Below are 20,015 nucleotides of genomic sequence, written 5' to 3'. Positions count from 1 at the left end.
ATTTATTTATTTATTTATTTATTTTTTGATTTATCTTTTCATTTTTTTAAAAGTTATTTATTTATTTATTTATTTTTTAATTAATTTTTTTAAATTATTATTTTTTTCACCTTTAAAAAATAATATTTCAACCACAAATATCACATTTACAATGAAATGACAATACCAGTAGATTTTAATTATTCCAAACGTAATCAAAAATGAATCACGAAAGAGAATACAACTAAAAAATAAAGCGACGAGACATAATGCGACAACCCTTGACAATACAAGTCCATTTCGTTCACTCGAAAAATTAAAGATTTGCTTTAATCCCTCAACGGCGAGATAAATATTTCTGTTACATTACTGGTTTTCAGTAGTATGTAGTAACCTTAAAGTTTTAATCGAGAAGCAACAACAGCGATATGACTCGAGTTTCATTCAGAGCTCAAATTGCATTTCACTGCTGTCTTGATGATTAGAATGACTGTGCCGGTGGTGGTAGTGGTTGGAATAGTGGTAGCGGTGGTGGTGTGTGGTGGAGGAGGATGTAATTATGGTAGTGGTTTTGGTGATGCTGTTGGTTAGAATGATAGTTGTGGAGACGATGACGGAAATTTTATGATGATGTTGATATTGTTTTTATTGCTATTGTAGTACTTGTTGTTAATATTGTTGTTGTTGTTGTTGTTGTTGTTGTTGTTAATGAAGAAGAAGATGATGATGATGATGATTGATGATAATGATGATTATGATGACAACGACGATGTCGTCGACAATGATGGTTACCATACGATATTACAAAGTTTATTCAATCTTAGGCTTTCGACAATAAATCATACAATTTGATGACCACATACATGAAAGTGGAAAAAAAATGGTAAATGGAACCAAACAATAAACTGATACCATTAATAACCACAAAAAAATACAACAATAGTAATACCACCAATACGTACAATATAATAATAATAATAATAATAATAATAATAATAATAATAATAATAATAATAATATAATAATAATAATAATAATAATAATAATAATGATAATAATAATAATAATAACAATAATATAAATAATAATAATAATAATAATAATAATAATAATAATAATAATAATAATAATAATAATAATAATGATGATGATAATAATAATAATAACAATAATAATATTACCATCATCATTACTACCACCACCATCATTACTACTACCACCACCGCTACCACTATCACTACCACCATCACCATCATTATTACGTTTCCAATCATTTTTCTCGTTTTTAAAAATTTGATATCTATCAAAACAGACGAAATTCCGGTCATTTTTTTAAAGGGTAGTTAAAATATCTACGATTTTATTAGCCCTGAAAACTACGATTTTTATTTTCCTATTTCAAGTAGGCAGGTCTGATATGACAAGCAGGGACGGCTGGTAATAATGGGCAGGGTGGGCAAATACCAGCCTGTTTTTTTCAAGTTATATGCTGTATTACCAGGTCTGAAATAATCAAATTTAAATTAGATAATTTCAAAAGTTACTACTTAAACTTTATACTTCGTACTGAAATCAATTTGTGTGTATTTTTGATAGATTGAGAATCACCATGCATCACGTAATGCATAAACCAGGATACGCTCCTGTTCTTTTTTTATCACCCCCCCCCCCCCCCAACCACTCCACTCCGCCCACATCGTCATCTCATCGTCACGTCGCCTGACGGTGAACTAACTCCGATTTTTGCTGTCTGGCCTCTCCAGTACTAGGTCGGGCTAATTCAAATGAGCCCACCTTATTAACCAGTGAAAACTAAATAGAGATTTTGGCAAACGAACTTTTTCTTATTTATTGCCTTACTTGTGCTGGTACCATTGATGTAATGACTTTGGGAATGTTCCAGTATTGAATTAAATTTATTAATTTACTAATTTTATATCAATTTAGTATTAATTTGTGTTGTTTTTATATATTTGTTTATCCATTTAAACTTTTCTTTTTTTCTCGTTTTCTTTAGTGCTTCTCAAAACTCATTTATTTAAACTGTTTTCTTATTTGTTTTTTGTTGTTGTTGTTGTTTTGGGGTTGTTTTTTTTTTTTGTTTTTTTTAACAAATTAATTTGTTAGTTCTTTTTTTTTAATTCTTAAATTAATTACCGCTGTATTTTTATTGCCAGACAAAATAATTTTGCAAAACAATGTAATTTTCTATTGTATTCCGTCTAATAAAACAAAACACTTTTATTCAAAAGTCACGACTAAATAAATATATAAAATACAACCACCATTTTGGTTTTCTCAACAATTGAATTAGTATACGAGAAATACTCTTCTGAGAAAGGAGAGAGTTGAATTCTAACTAAGTTATAGAGGAAATAAGGAAGGGTGGGCAGATTCCGTACTTGCCCGTCCTGAAGCTACTACATACATAAGAAGTTGTTCGCGATGAAGAGGCGGGAAGCTCGGGGTTGGTTGGGTAAAGAGTAAAGATAACACGGTCGTTATTGTTATAGTCTAACGAATGCATGAGGAGAAATTGGTAACATTATTTTGTCTTAATTGTATTGTATGAAGTATTGGCGAAAGCCTAAGATTAAATAAACTTTGTTTTTGTTTGTCTTATTTTGACTATGGAACTGATACTGATACTTGTCATCAGTGGCGGTTCTAGCCTATTTACATTGGTGGGGCAAAGATGCTTCGGTCATATATATATATATATATATATATATATATATATATATATATATATATATATATATATATATATATTTTTTTTTTTTTTTTTTTTTTTTTTTTAAATTTTTTTTTTATTGTTTTTTTTATTTATTTATTTATTTATTTTTTAATTAATTTTTTTAAATTATTATTTTTTTCACCTTTAAAAAATAATATTTCAACCACAAATATCACATTTACAATGAAATGACAATACCAGTAGATTTTAATTATTCCAAACGTAATCAAAAATGAATCACGAAAGAGAATACAACTAAAAAATAAAGCGACGAGACATAATGCGACAACACCTTGACAATACAAGTCCATTTCGTTCACTCGAAAAATTAAAGATTTGCTTTAATCCCTCAACGGCGAGATAAATTTTCTGTTACATTACTGGTTTTCAGTAGTATGTAGTAACCTTAAAGTTTTAATCGAGAAGCAACAACAGCGATATGACTCGAGTTTCATTCAGAGCTCAAATTGCATTTCACTGCTGTCTTGATGATTAGAATGACTGTGCCGGTGGTGGTAGTGGTTGGAATAGTGGTAGCGGTGGTGGTGGTGGTGGAGGAGGATGTAATTATGGTAGTGGTTTTGGTGATGCTGTTGGTTAGAATGATAGTTGTGGAGACGATGACGGAAATTTTATGATGATGTTGATATTGTTTTTATTGCTATTGTAGTACTTGTTGTTAATATGTTGTTGTTGTTGTTGTGTTGTTGTTGTTGTTAATGAAGAAGAAGATGATGATGATGATGATGATGATAATGATGATTATGATGACAACGACGATGTCGTCGACAATGATGGTTACCATACGATATTACAAAGTTTATTCAATCTTAGGCTTTCGACAATAAATCATACAATTTGATGACCACATACATGAAAGTGGAAAAAAAATGGTAAATGGAACCAAACAATAAACTGATACCATTAATAACCACAAAAAAATACAACAATAGTAATACCACCAATACGTACAATAATAATAATAATAATAATAATAATAATAATAATAATAATAATAATAATAATAATAATAATAATAATAATAATAATAATAATAATAATAATAATAATAATAATAATAATAATAATATAATAATAATAATAATAATAATAATAATAATAATAATAATAAAATAATAATAATAATAATGATGATGATAATAATAATAATAACAATAATAATATTACCATCATCATTACTACCACCACCATCATTACTACTACCACCACCGCTACCACTATCACTACCACCATCACCATCATTATTACGTTTCCAATCATTTTTTCTCGTTTTTAAAAATTTGATATCTATCAAAACAGACGAAATTCCGGTCATTTTTTTAAAGGGTAGTTAAAATATCTACGATTTTATTAGCCCTGAAAACTACGATTTTTATTTTCCTATTTCAAGTAGGCAGGTCTGATATGACAAGTATCAGTATCAGTTCCATAGTCAAAATAAGACAAACAAAAACAAAGTTTATTTAATCTTAGGCTTTCGCCAATACTCCATACAATACAATTAAGACAAAATAATGTTACCAATTTCTCCTCATGCATTCGTTAGACTATAACAATAACGACCGTGTTATCTTTACTCTTTACCCAACCAACCCCGAGCTTCCCGCCTCTTCATCGCGAACAACTTCTTATGTATGTAGTAGCTTCAGGACGGGCAAGTACGGAATCTGCCCACCCTTCCGTATTTCCTCTATAACTTAGTTAGAATTCAACTCTCTCCTTTCTCAGAAGAGTATTTCTCGTATACTAATTCAATTGTTGAGAAAACCAAAATGGTGGTTGTATTTTATATATTTATTTAGTCGTGACTTTTGAATAAAAGTGTTTTGTTTTATTAGACGGAATACAATAGAAAATTACATTGTTTTGCAAAATTATTTTGTCTGGCAATAAAAATACAGCGGTAATTAATTTAAGAATTAAAAAAAAAGAACTAACAAATTAATTTGTTAAAAAAAAAAACAACAAAAAAAAAAACCCCAAAACAACAACAACAACAAAAAACAAATAAGAAAACAGTTTAAATAAATGAGTTTTGAGGAGCACTAAAGAAAACGAGAAAAAAAGAAAAGTTTAAATGGATAAACAAATATATAAAAACAACACAAATTAATACTAAATTGATATAAAATTAGTAAATTAATAAATTTAATTCAATACTGGAACATTCCCAAAGTCATTACATCAATGGTACCAGCACAAGTAAGGCAATAAATAAGAAAAAGTTCGTTTGCCAAAATCTCTATTTAGTTTTCACTGGTTAATAAGGTGGGCTCATTTGAATTAGCCCGACCTAGTACTGGAGAGGCCAGACAGCAAAAATCGGAGTTAGTTCACCGTCAGGCGACGTGACGATGAGATGACGATGTGGGCGGAGTGGAGTGGTTGGGGGGGGGGGGGGGTGATAAAAAAAGAACAGGAGCGTATCCTGGTTTATGCATTACGTGATGCATGGTGATTCTCAATCTATCAAAAATACACACAAATTGATTTCAGTACGAAGTATAAAGTTTAAGTAGTAACTTTTGAAATTATCTAATTTAAATTTGATTATTTCAGACCTGGTAATACAGCATATAACTTGAAAAAAACAGGCTGGTATTTGCCCACCCTGCCCATTATTACCAGCCGTCCCTGTTCACTCTTGAGTTGAGTGGAATTATGTGCTTTGCCCAAAGACACAAGACAGGGGTTAAATTTTCGTGACTAATGTCACCCATCGGGTCACTGAACTCAAAAATTGTTGCTTTGAGAAAGGAGATATCATATCTCTCTGTTACTGACGCCAAATTAGTAAAGGTCCGCGTTTGTCATGGCCCTAAGTTGAAGTTCTTGAAATAAAAAATATATTATATGATGTCAGATGATGGTGATGATTTTAAAGATTACAACGTAGGACGTTGATGTATTGACGGCGATGATGATGATGACTGGGGTGACCTTTCTTCAGATTTATTCATTCATTTCATTATAATTTTTTTTCAGTACAAACCAGGTTTAGTAGAGTGTGTATAAATCACTATCAGAATGTGCTGTAGATGACTCCCCCACCCCCCGATATTGGAGCATTTATTTTGTCTGAATATCCCCAGTTAACTCTTTCATGACCGTCTCTTCCTAACAATTCCACGTATGATATATGAGAAATTAGTTTCACCATCTTTCACAAGTTTTCAATTAAATTTTACATTCTTTGTATTAGAGTACTATTATTTGTTAATCCTATGTAAGCGCATCCGATAAGGGTTCTGCCATAAACGTATTATTTCCAATCAACAAATCAAAATAGGTAAAATCAATAATAAACCAAAGCAAAGAATAATGATGATGATGATGATGATGATGATGATGATGATGATGATGATGATGATGATGATGATGATAATAATGATAATAATAATAATAATAATAATAATAATAATAATAATAATAATAATAATAATAATAATAATAATAATAATAATAATAATAATAATAATAATAATAATAATAATAATGATGATGATGATTAGGGGAGAGAGCACGCTTTGATTAAAATTATATTAAATGTAGATTGAGTTTGATAAAATACATTTGAAATTGGCAGAAAAGTCGTGACGTCACATCTTCTGCTCTTCCGGTTCCAAAATCATTGGAAGGGTGTATGCCCTTCGAGGGACGAATAATGAATAGGTTATATATATATATATTGAATCATAAGGTGACATACCTAACTGTTTTAGTAGCAGGATTTATAGGCAGATTATCAGGATTACAGGACGTAAAAGAGCGAGGATGGATATGTTTATTGACGATGGGAATATTATATTTAGGCTAGAAAATAAGATGCCATCACTCTGAAACCAGAAGATCAATTACACAAGGTATATATCCAGTCCTCCGGATTTTACACTTCCAATGAAATTGGAACCAGTTTTTTAACATCACATGTTTGTTTCCTATTGCTCATATAGATGGTGTACATCTATAATTCTTGCTTATTGGTGGTCATCAGTTGGGGTGTTCTGTCCGCGATAGAAGCAGCAGCTTCCAATGCACGTAGCACACTACTATGTTATGACGATGCGATAATATATCCAGGCGGTGAAATCTACTGCATTTGTGCAAACCCGTCCAATAGCAGCAGATGGTCTGCCGTTTCCGGATATTTGCCACAGCGAGTGCGCATGGGAGATGTAGATATGGCTCACACACGAAGTGTAGCTACTGTTATTAAGGTTCTGGATTATGGACCCACGTCTGTTGACAGCAACCCAATGTCTCCTCTTGCTGGTTTAAGAGAGTTCGACTGTCCTGCTCTCATGAGAAACCAAATATTTCCAAGTCAACTTTGACCATCTCGAATACGCAGCCCCGACTGGAGTCAGCAAAGCTTAGTACAAGGGTTGGCCAGCCCGAACTCACTACCGTATTCGTGTACAGTCGCCAACCTGCCCATTCTGCAGTTTTGCCACGAGTAAGCTGGCAGGATCGACTTGGGGCGCTAGCCAAGCACTCCTGAGAACTTCCGCCCTGGCACTATGCTACTCCACCGCGGAGTATTGCGCTCCAGTGTGGGGTAGAAGCAGAAATGTTGAGAAGGTAGATGTAAAACTTCGCAAGTCGATGAACATAGTGTCAGGCATGCTGGCAACAACTCCTAGAGAATGGGGCCCGATAATGGCAGCGATCCAGCCCCACGATGTACGGAGGGAGACGATGACGGGAAACTGGCTGAATAAGATCCGAGAGAGAGGGAATGGGAATACCCCTCTGAAGCGCATTATGGAAGGCGCCCCCGTTTCGAGCCGAAATAAGTCCCGGCAACCCTTGTACGCAGCTTCCTTGACTACGGACAGAGATGCATATACGAGATGGAAGTCGGTTTGGACGAATTCAATCCCTCGTGGGGGCGGGGACGTAACCTCCTCTAAGCTTGGTGAGAAGTTGCCAGGCTTTGATACCAGTAAGAGGAAAAACTGGATGGCTGCGAATCGGCTTCGGTCGAGGAGCTGCCTAACAGCAAGTGCGCTTCATCAGTGGGGACTTTCCACCTGTCCCACATGTACCCGATGTGGGCAAGAACCCGAAACGGCAGAGCATCTAGTTGAACGGTGTGTTGTGACGATGCTACCGGGCGGGTTCGCGACGGTGCACGAGTGCGGACCGGACTTTGCTGAGTCGATCGTCATAACATAGTGTGAGAACCATAAGAGGCTGCTGCCCCGAGCACACGTGCCCAACACAATGTCTTCTTTTGCTGAGACAGAAACTTGACAACTTCTTCCCTAGTTTTGAGAAGACAACGTCCTCGCACCCACGAGAGAGAGAGAGAGAGAGAGAGAGAGAGAGAGAGAGAGAGAGAGAGAGAGAGAGAGAGAGAGAGAGAGAGAGAGAGCCCAGTTGTGATTTAAATCCCCTAATGGTGTATCTGAATGTCTTTCAAACAAATCGAAATATGAATTTTGATTGTATCTGTAGGTCTAACTGTTTTCATCGACGTGCATAAATTAGCAAATGACAAAAATTCTACACATTTATTATTTAAATAAAAAAGAAAATCCCCCAATCAACAGAACTGCAACAGCGGTGTGACTTATATAATGTTGATTAGCGCATAACAGACAGCATCATCATCATCATCATCATCATCACCATCATCATCATCATCATCATCATCATTACTATCATTATTATTATAGATAGATAAATAGATAGAGACAGATTGATGGATCGCTAGCCGGATCGATCAAGCATGGAGTCCACATTTTTTTTGGTGGTCATTTTTCCTTATGTCTGTCCCCTAAACGCCCAGTGTTCTGTGTATTGTTTAATACCGAAACGTTTTTGTGTTTTCTCAAGTATTTTTACGATTCAAGGCTTCGGGTACTCTCTCTCTCTCTCTCTCTCTCTCTCTCTCTCTCTCTCTCTCTCTCTCTCTCTCTCACACACACACACACACACACACACGAAAAACGGCTGTTGTCATTTGCTGCTCTTTTATGATCTGTGATGTGACTCAAGCAACACTCTTGTTACTGTGTGCTGTAGACAAGGAATTTACCCAATGGAAACCGTACGGTGCTCTTATTGGCTAACCAACCAGCGGCCTCGATGAGAAAAATATCCGCCATTTTGATGTTGGCTGGGAATCGCGTTACTATAGTAAACAAGCGCTGATCGGCCGTTCATGAAAACAAGTTGCTGCTCGCTCGTTTAACTCAAAATTATTCAAAACGATCTCTCTAAAATGATATAAATGTGACTTCTTAAGGTTTTCTTCACGGTCAAAACCACACAATACGTCCGAGGCAAAAAGGAATATTGACAGGTCGGTCGAGAGTTGAACTCGTGAGACGACAAACATCAATGCGAAGTGTAGCGAGAGTCAAGCTATTGTTTGTTTTGTCCTATAGATAGTATGCAGATGACGTCACTCAGGCCTTTGTTATTGTTTTTGCCATCCGCTTTTGTGAGTTGTTCTCACTAAACTGTATTAACCAGACTATAAAAGTTCATGGTTACACAGAGTTTATGTGTTGGTCCGTTATACTTCCGGATGGCAATGTTGTGAACTCCTTGGCCAAGCGCATTCTATCTATTCTATATAGAGAAAAGGATAAATAGTATAGCCTCGTGTGTGAGTGGTTGCGTGTCATAGTCTTGTTTTTAAATTGTTTTTGTTGTTTATGTGTGTAGTGATGACTCTCTCACACTCAATTTCAATACCGAAAGAGGAATTCCCGCACACAAGAAAGGGGAATTGGGGTGGTATTTGGCATACATATTGTATAGTATCTAGTTCTAAATAGATAACTGATTAGAATTATATTATGATATATAAACACAATGCCAAATACAATTCCGAAGTTTCCTTATTTCAAATGAAGTAAAGCTCCAAAACCTAATGGTAGTGATTGTAGTACTGAGTGTTAGTGAGGTGATGTGGTGTTGGTGGTGGTTGTAGTTGTAGTAGTAATAGTGATGATGATGTGGTGGTGGTGATGATTGTAGTTGTAGTAGTAGTGGTAGTGATGATGATGTGGTGGTGGTTGTAGTAGTAGTGGTAATGGTAATGATATGGTGGTGGTGGTGGTTGTAGTAGTAGTGGTCGTGATGATATTATGGTGGTGGTGTTTGTAGTAGTAGTGGTAATGATGAGGCTATGTGGTCTAGTAGTATGACACTCGCTTCCGGATCGGAAGGTCCTGGGTTCGAGCCTCGCGCTCGGCGCATAGTTGGTCCTTGGAAAAGGCTCTTTACTCACATTCTCTCACCGTACTCAGGTGTAAAATGAGTACCTGGCCGTTAACAGAGTTGTCTTTGTCCGAAAAATTGTAATATCGCCTAACAGGCGTCATGTCCCGTCCTGCATGTTAAATGTTGACCAGGGACCCCCTGTAAAGCGCTTTGAGCACATTTAGTAGATATTGCACAATATAAAGCTCAATTTAAAAAAAAAATATATTTCAATGATGATGATATGGTGGTGGTGGTTGCAGCAGTAGTAGTGGTAGTGATGATAATGTGGTGGTGGTTGTAGTTGTAGTTGTAGTGATAGTGATGATGATGTGGTGGTGGTTGTAGCAGTAGTGGTAGTGATGATGATGTGGTTGTGGTGGTTGTAGTAGTAGTTGTAATGGTGATGATATGGTGGTAGTGGTGGTTGCAGTAGTAGTGGTAATGGTAATGATATGGTGGTAGTGGTGGTTGTAGTAGTAGTGGTAATGGTAATGATATGGTGGTGGTTGTAGTAGTAGTGGTCGTGATGACGATGTGGTTGTGGTGGTTGTAGTAGTAGTGGTAGTGATGCTATTGTGGTGGTGGTTGTAGTAGTTGAGGTAGTGATGTGGTGGTGGTTGTAGTCGTAGTGGTGGTGGTGGTTGTGGTAGTAGTGGTAATGATGATGATATGGTGGTGGTGGTTGCAGTAGTAGTGGTAGTGATGACGATGTGGTTGTGGTGATTGTAGTAGTGGTAGTGATGATGATGTGCTGGTGGTGGTGTAGTAGTAGTGGTAGTGATAATGATGTGGGGCTGGTGGTTGTAGTAGTAGTGTTAGTGATGATATTGTGGTGGTGGTTGTAGTAGTAGCTGATGTGGTGGTTGGAAAACACATTACAGGTTATTATAATACATGATTACACACATTCTCTAACTTCATTTTATGACAGCTTCGTTGTGCCATAAATATACGCAACAGTTCTGAAACATTTTATTGTGGATTTTGATATTGTTTGTTGTTTTTCTTGTGTCGTTATGTTGACATAGATACCGAATGAATGGTAATTACTACATTCTCAGCCAACAACAAAATGGCGCTGAATGCTTTCATTGGTGGACACTTTTTAGGCGTATTCTCATTCGTTTAATTCTATGGCTGTAGATTGGTAAAAAAAAAATCACAAAGATCAAACCAATACAAACACAAAAAGTAAAAAAAAAAAACAAAAAAAAAAAAAAAAAAAAAACGAAACAAAAACAAACAAAACAAAGCAAATCAAAAGAAAACGAGACTTACAGTGATGATGACTTAAATATGGTTACTTTTATAAAAACTTCTTGCCTATATTTTCCTTCTGTGAGGCAAGTAGCCAATCAAAATACACCGTTTGGATTTTCATTGATTGCGAAAGTAGGAAGTTTCACGAATAAATGACTGGCGCACTATCCAAACTCCTTACAGGGATTAGCGATTTTGTTCTTCACGCATCGATGATTCAATCGATTGAAACTGCTTATCAGTGTGCTCTCAGAGGAATTCCTTTCGTCCATTGCAGTTGTTTGTAACTTTTTGTTAATTCGAAAACAATATCCATGGAATAAACACAGTGTCACAGTGAGTGAATGCAAAGCTTCAAGTTGTCTGGTCTTCTTACTCTTTCTTACTCTTACTCTTATTGTCGGCTACTGTCACTGTTCGCTGTCGCACTCACACTCACACCACTTGCCACTGGCGATGACAAGACTGTCACTGTCGCTGTCAAGAGACATTTTTGCCATTTGTCAGTGTTAGTTTAGTATGCTATATTCATTGTGTCAATTCATTATTTTATCTTAAAAAAAGAAAATTATAATGAATGGATAAATGTTTCGGCTATCGACTTTCGACGTACCGTTCGTTTTTATACACCTCCGTTGGTGGTGATGGTAAATAAATTAACAACATGTTGCTGCATACGTCCATGGGTTGTAGTTTAGCACGCTGCTTAGTGATTACCGATGTACGTTTATACAATGACAATAAATTAAAGAATAATAACAATAATTTAAAAAATCAAAAGTAAAAGAAACATGACTCACAAATACTGATCTCAAATAAATAAATAATTTTAGTTTTAGAAAATTAAAATCGAAGTTTTTTTAAAACATGATAAAAAGTTTTTGAAAAAAAACAAAAAAAAAAACCCAAACAAAAATAAAGCAAATAAAAAAAAAATGTCTACAATGGGAACCGAACCCGGTACTTTCAAGTTCAAGGTTAGAGTCTGACAGCCTGCCCGCTGCGCTAGAGCCACCTGACTGTTCATCACATTTAATAAGGTCTTTATAAAACATTATTTTACCTTCAATGCAACTTCTATTTTCTGGTTTTATATTTCGATTTGTTAAATTATTATTATTATTATTGTATAAATTTATTTACAAAAACATCCTACAGATGTCACAATATAACTTTCGCCGTGTCCAAATACAGAAACACAATATCGCTGATGAAAATGAAATTGGGTGGGATGTGCATGCGTGACGGAGGTGTATAAAAATGATCCGTTAAGATACACCGTCAGCGGAGGTGCATAAAACGTTGTTTTTTTTTGGCCCACACCAAGTCACAGTCACACTCACTCAGTCAGTGCTTTCATGATTATCTAGTCTAGTGACTCTTGTCTATTTGATATTTGATAGCCTACACTACACAGAAACACATTACACTTACTTTCACCAACGAGTTCCAATTGTAATTGTACTGTTGCAATTTAGTTTACAGTACAGTAGTCAGATGTTTGTTATTAATAGACGTCTAGTACAGTTTTAATTAAGGGATACATAATAATCCTAATAATAATCACTCTAGTTCTATGTAAACTATTATTGAGAGTTAGTGTTAGAACTTTTTGTTGTGAGATGCCAATGCACCAGTCGTTAACGACACTAACGGAGAACAGCGTTTTGTTAACTGAAAGCTTTGGTTGCTTTAGAACTTTAAGAAGAAATACTTGTTTAGACTTAGAGCTGTTGGTTATGAGTTAGGAGAGTCAGTCAATCAAAACTATATCATCAGTATCAGGCTCATTGTTTATATTATTATATCAAATTTTGGGGAGAAATTCTATATATGTCCCCCACGTATACACAGTAATTTGCACGTAGTTTCTAATCCTGAATTAAAAGGTTTTTATTTGTCCAAAGAAAGAAATTGGATTTGTAGGATTGAAATCTATCAGGGAAATTTTGCACCTCGACATTAGGGTCTTTATTTTGTTATAGATTGTTAAGCTTGGGGACTCTCAGGCATAAGTTTTAACAAAGATGGCATCACAACTTTCACTTTCTCTCGGTTAGAAATGTAAAATAATGAAAACTCATTGTTTTAGTGGATTGTTAGAGGTCAAGTTGTTTCTTTCTTTGGATAAATAAAACTTGGACTAATTTCATTTGGGTACATGACATTCATAGATGAGCACCTTGTTGTAGAATGGTCTATTGTTATAAGAAGATGATTGATATTATAAAGGCAATGGTAAATATGCTTCATCTAAGCTTTTATGTTTTTGATTTTTTTTTTTGGACATTTTAAAATTAAAACTTATTTGTTTTTTTTAAAAATTATTTACAGAAGATGCTGCAGCTTCAATCAAATTTGGTTTGATGAAGAAAACTTCAGCCTATCATGGACTTAAGTTTTTACTCCAAGGTGTACATTTTAGGCTGACAGTTTAGCCATGGCTAATGTCTCTCCTAGAAAAATGCCTAAGGGCAAAAGGGTGCTTCCAACTTTACCCCCTGAAAGTCCTCGCTTAAAAATTGTCACATTCAACGATGATGTTTCTGAGACCTCTATTGGTGGAACAAAAACAGTTGGTAAGATTAAGAAAGACGTCATTTTGCATTTTGAACAAAGAAACAAAAAATCTGCCACTGTTTCCTCCAGGACTTCAACTCAGAATGGCGTTGTTTCTTCTGACAAGGCTAAGTCGAATGATAAACCGTCTCAATTGTCCCAGGTCTCAACTGGAAAGGAAAACATTCTAGCCAAACCAGACAAAGATAAAAAACCTCAGCCCAGTTCAAGTAGCAGTGGTAGTGAAAGTGACACTATGTACAATAGTCAGAGTCAGACATCTCAGGATTATTCCCGGATGGAGGACCTTCCACCAACTTCCAACATTTTCAGAACGCCTAACTGCTCAAATGACCATCAGCCCAGGCGTCATACTCTAGAAAGTGAACTATTTGGTACTCCTGATTGTTATCGTAATGTCAATCTGGAGACCCCCAATCGCATGCTTCCGATGGTACAAGATGAGTCGATGGATGAAGGAGAGGATTCGTGTAGTATCATGGTAGCTGTGAGAGTTCGTCCATTTGCTCAGAGGTATGTTATTGTTATTTGTTTGTTTTGATTGACATATAGATTTGGATAAAATTTTAGTATTTTTGGGGTATTGCATGGTAGAGCACACAGCTTGTATTCAAATCAACCTGATTGTGAAGTAATTAAAAGAAAATAAATTCTGACCTTTCTCTTCACTGAGGGAGTCCCAATAGCTCAGTTGATAGAGCAATCACTTCACACGCAAAGCGCCAAGATCGATCCAGGGTTCAGTTGAGATTTTTTTCTGATCCCCCCTGTCTACCCAGCAGTGAATGGGTTGCTGGGTCTCTTAGACTTGGTGGAAAGTACTTTGCAATGGACTAATGTCCTGCCCAAAGGATAACAAGCAATTACTATTGTCCTTTTCACGTTATAGAAACCAGGATAAACTCCTGTTCAATGGTCCTAATGGCTCTGAATGGCTACTTTTTTTTTTCACTGAACTGAAATTGGGTAGCTGAATTTAATATGACTGAAAGTACTGAGCTATAGTCAAGCGCAATGCTGTTGCTAGAGAAATAGACAAGAGATCAACTCCAGCCTCATGGCCTGATATGGCTCTGACTCTGATTGAGACTGCTATTATTATTATTATTATTATCATCATCATCATCATCATCATCATCATTATTATTATTATTTATTTATTTATTTATTGTTTTATTTATTTATTTTTTAAATGTTTTCTTGTTGTGCCTCATTGGACACTCTGTCTTCTGGCTCTGGGTGGTCAAAATTATACATCTGTTAGGCTAAAAAGCTGAATTTTGAAATTCATTGGTTCACTGCTCTTGCTTTCTTTGATATCATCATAATGAATTATTCTATTTATTGCTTTTAACTTATTTGGAGAGTGTTTCCGTTTTAATTATTGGTTGAATAACATCTCCCCAAAGAGTATGATTCACAAATGATTGTTTGATTTTCAAATCAAGGGAAATCTTGTAATTTTTTATTTTGAAAAATATTTTTTTGGCTTTTATAGCAATATCCACTAAATGTGTTCATAGTGTTGTACAAGGGTCTCTGACCAACAACAACACTTAACATGTAGGACGAGACATGGTGCCTGTAGGCAATTTTACAATTTATTTTCCGACAGAAACAACGCTGTTAATGGTCAGGTACTCATTTAACACCTGAGTAGGGTGAGAGAATTTGAGTAAAGAGCCTTTTCCAGGGACTCAACTATATGCTGAGCAAGGCTCGAATCCAGGACCTTCTGATCTGAACAAGACCACATAGCTGCACAAATGTTTGTTTGCTTTTCAAGGGAAAGGGGAAATGTCACATTTGTTTTTTATTAATTAATATTAACATTGTGTAACATAATCGTAAACATGTCTCAAGTTTTTCATTTCTGAAGATTCCCTGATAATGATCATATTTTATAATGAAATTATTATTGTTTGTCTTCAGAGAGCTCTCCGATTCCACCAGTCGTTCTGCTATTTCAATGGATGGAAATCAAACGGTGGTTCAGGTTGATAACGGTCCTGTGCACCGGTTCGCATACGACTTCTCTTTCTGGTCACTCGATGCAAAAAATGAAGAATTCTCCGGTCAGGAAACGGTGTACAGGAAGTTGGCCCAGCCTCTACTGGGCAAGGCATTTGATGGCTATAACACCTGTCTCTTTGCTTACGGTCAAACTGGAAGTGGCAAAAGCTACAGGTTTGTTTGTTTCTTCCTGTTCAATACAATATATAATAAGAGCTAAATTAGGCCAATAGTGTGGCCTTTGGTGCCCTATCAAATTGATAAAAAACTGATATTCATTTCTGTTTCTCATTTTATACAATGTAACTCTTGTCTATTATTATGATAACACCTAAACTCTTGATTTTTTGTAAAGGTCATATTGGAGAAAAGGATATGACTTTTTCTTCTTCTTCAGTCTTTTCAATCAGTGAGATAGAGTGAGATTGATTGGTAAGAGATAACTGAAAAATGGACTTATGATCAGATTAGACTGCATTACATCTCTATTATCCAACAAGTGCCACTTCATTTAAATAAAGGTTTAACTCATTCATCTAGGCAGGGTCCTTTGACCTATCATGCTGGGCAGGAGGTCATGCTGTGTCTTCTTTCCCCTTATATCTGTTTTCCGAGTTGCTTTCTGTCTTTGTCTTGGAATAGGATTAGTTGGTTTTGTCCCAGCCCTGGCTGGAGTCCTTGACTGTGAAACAGTGAAATGTATAGTAATGATTTCGGGAGACAATATTTTTTTCCTTGTAAATCATCTCTGTTATGATATGTATTGTTAGTTTGTATTCTGTAAACATTTGAATGTGTTCCTCTTAGTGGGATCCTGTGTGATGTCTGGATGCGACTTTAAGGTGATCTCAAACTAAGTACATTGCTGGTACGGTCTTGGAATCTACATCTGTTCCTTCTTTGAACCAATTCCCCTTTGTCTTACTTTTTCTTGGATGCTTTGACTATCTCATTTTCTTTTTTTTTTACTGGCGCTGATATGACTTAAATGTGTCACAAGGCTGTAAAGCTCTTAAAAACAACAAACAACTCATTCATTTGGGGTTGATACTTTCTTTATCCTCTCCAAATTATGACTGTATGTAAGTGTGGTATTGTGACCCAATAATAATATTTTTAGAGGGGATAGAAGAAAATTTTAGATTAGAGTCTATTTAAAGTCTCTTTTAACATTTTTAATGTTATTCATTAGTTGTTGATCATGAAATTTTCTGACACCAACATAATCGACTGATGAAGAAACATGTGCTCATATAGATGTTTTCGGATTGGCCTTATTTGGGGCATTGATGTGCAATAAAGTTATTTTGTCTTAGATTGTAAAAAGTTTTCTTACTCTTTCTGATAATTTTGTTTTGTTTTCTAATCCACAACAGCATCATGGGACATGGAAGAGAACTTGGGATTATACCTCGTTTTTGTGCCGAGCTGTTTCAGAGAGCTGAATCATTGAAGGATAGAAAGAAGGTAAGTATCAACCTGTTTAGGTTCTCTCTCTCTCTCTCTCTCTCTCTCTCTCTCTCTCTCTCTCTCTCTCTCTCTCTCTCTCTCTCTCTCTCTCTCTCTCTCTCTCTCTCTCACAAACACACACACACACTCTCACTCTCTCTTTTTTTTCTCTTTCATTCTCTCCCTCTCTTTGATAATTTTCCCACCTTTGGATGTCTCCATGGTTTGCTCTATGTTCTGTAAGTGTCATGCTGTGAAGTCTTTTTTGTTATTTTTGCTTGTTATATATTCCAATACGACGCTGGCAGACCTATATTATATTAACTTTGCTTTGAAGGGATAAAAAACAACTTTTATCCATTGAATATATTTCAATTTCTTGGTCAGTAACAAAACTTTGAACTTCGTTGATTACCATTTATAAAGAACCTTATGAAAAACTAAACTTCATCTTAAATTGTTGATAGCGCTAACTGATGATGTATTGCACTTAATACAAGACAATCATAGGATTTATGCACACAGTTGAATTTTGTAAAATGAAAGAAATCAAAACAACGTATATTGTATTTTTATATCAAATAAGTAATAATTCTCTACAGGTTTGGTATATTATTACAAGTAATAGGTTTTCTTTTTTTTAAAAATCCTTTTCACATTCAAGAAGGTTGGTTTTCAATATCATTTGAATTTAGATTGGTTTATGCAAGTATGTAGATAGTTGTGTAAGTCAGCAGCAGTGTAACGGTATTTTTTTACAAATAAAGGAAGTAGCACAAGTACTTATATAACCAGTCCTAACATACATATAGCACTTGACGCCTTCCTGTAATGTTTTGGGTAGAAATTCCTATATGTTAGGGGAATAGCTGCCCCCTCTGGCAGGGTTGTGGTCTAAATTGTTATGCGATATAGACATGGTTTGCCTTCAATCCCTCTATCTCTGTTGTCTTTTATCTGTGTCGCTTAATGTGCTTCTTGTTCTGGAGTGAACCCATGTGGTGTTTTCATCAACGCTGCATAGAGTCTTACCGCAAGTAAAACAATCAGATTAATTGATTAATATATATCTTTATTTTTTTTTAATGAGATATATTCTTCCTTTGTAAATCGTCTCATTATGGCTTCTTTTTTTTTTCTTTTTCATTTCTTTTTTTTTTTTTTTATCAATGTATTCCCTTTGCCCTTTCTCGTGTCTTTTGTGCTGGTTTTGAATACTCAGCTAAGTCTAGTTCTTTATCTTCACTCATTTCCTTTTTTATTTGTTGTTCTGATAGCTCGGTGGTTGACCACTCGTATCCCTAGCAAAGGCATTGGTATCGATTCTGGGTTCGGTGAAGATTGTTTTCAATTCCCCCCCCCCCCCTTTTTTTTTTTTTGTGTGTGTTGTCTGTGTCCAACCAGCAGTGACTAGATACCTTGGTCTGTTTTATTTCGGTAATGATAATCTTCCACGGCATTCCATGATTTTCGGATTTTCTCATAAATTTTCCGCTGATTTTGTTTTGTCGTGTCAAGCATTTTCCTCTGATAAAAGCTCGGGTAGTCGAATGGTGGATCTGCGCAAAAATCTCCATCATGTCTTGTGTCATGGTTTGACACCTGTGCTCAGTTGCATGAATTTTGGTGACACTCCCATTTTGACGCCAGTCTAGACAGTCTGGCGCCAAATGTCAAAAGTGACACAAGACCCATGGTGGCCTTGTATGAGTTGAAGTCGAAAGGGGAGGGGATTGGGCGAAGGTTTCTTATATATATATATATATATATATATATATATATATATATATATATATATATATATATATATATATATAATATATATATATATATATATATATATATATATAATTGAATCGTGTTTGATACAAATATGGTACGAAAAGTGCTCGACAAAACAACTCAGTCCTGACGATGGCAAATTAAGCCTGAAACATTAATGTAGACTGTCTCAAACATTGTGGTAAATATTTTAAATAATAATAATAATAATTAATAATAATATATATATATATATATATATATATATATATATATATATATATATATATATATATATATATATATATATATTTACATTTTTTTTCTTCCTATGTAGCTGTAGCGTGATACTGCTGTTGGTGAGCTTATGATTATAATTCATTGGTGCGTTTAAAAGATAAATATTAATTACAACTTTTTTCTTATTAAAACATCAATTCATAAACTATTCTGGCATAGTGGTCTCTCTCTCTCTCTCTCTCTCTCTCTCTCTCTCTCTCTCTCTCTCTCTCTCTCTCTCTCTCTCTCTCGTCCACACAAACACGTCTCCAATGTTTTATTCTTGAATTGTGCTTCTCATTCCTTATCTTGTTTGGCAAGACACGGCATAAATTCACCAGCCCATGGTATGCAATATATCATTATAGGGAATGAGATTAACGTAAGGGTAGCGTCCCTTGATTGGACGTCGCCCATTGTCTGTGACGTCACCGGCGGAAAAGTTATTAGAGAGAGAACGTCATGTTGGTTGTGCGCATGCGTCTCCCGTCCTCGCTTCCGTGATAATAACTTTTCCGCCGGTGACGTCACAGACTATGGGCGACGTCCAATCAAGGGACACTACTCTTCCGCTAATCTCATTCCCTATTATCAACAACACTGGCTACACGTCCCAGTGTCCCGCCCTTTGTTTTATATATTATAAAGGATCCGTGGTGGATAAGACAAGATAAGCAACCGTCTCATCTCTTTGTGGGATCATTCTACTCCACTG

General features: G+C 35.3%; 1 protein-coding gene across 2 annotated transcripts in view; it reads left to right on the top strand.

Annotated features, from left to right (window-relative positions):
- Window positions 1-11,340: 11,340 nt before the first annotated feature.
- LOC144979855 (kinesin-like protein KIF14) overlaps window positions 11,341-20,015 on the top strand; it is a 61,782-nt gene continuing 53,107 nt past the window's right edge. The window contains exons 1-4 of one of the 2 annotated variants that reach the window (XM_078927072.1): window positions 11,341-11,554; window positions 13,553-14,311; window positions 15,731-15,985; window positions 17,188-17,278. In XM_078927072.1, the coding sequence (XP_078783198.1) occupies window positions 13,659-14,311; window positions 15,731-15,985; window positions 17,188-17,278 (999 nt within the window). In that variant the 5' untranslated portion in view covers window positions 11,341-11,554; window positions 13,553-13,658. The remainder of the gene's footprint in view (window positions 11,555-13,552; window positions 14,312-15,730; window positions 15,986-17,187; window positions 17,279-20,015) is intronic. The other variant, XM_078927073.1, reaches the window with a different exon arrangement.

Source organism: Berghia stephanieae, chromosome 9 (assembly GCF_034508935.2).
Source record: "Berghia stephanieae isolate SIO BIC M18660-M18661 chromosome 9, UCSD_Bste_1.3, whole genome shotgun sequence".
NCBI lineage: Eukaryota > Metazoa > Mollusca > Gastropoda > Nudibranchia > Aeolidiidae > Berghia > Berghia stephanieae.
Note: the sequence above shows the minus strand (reverse complement) of the source record. Positions and strands in the feature narration are given on the sequence as shown.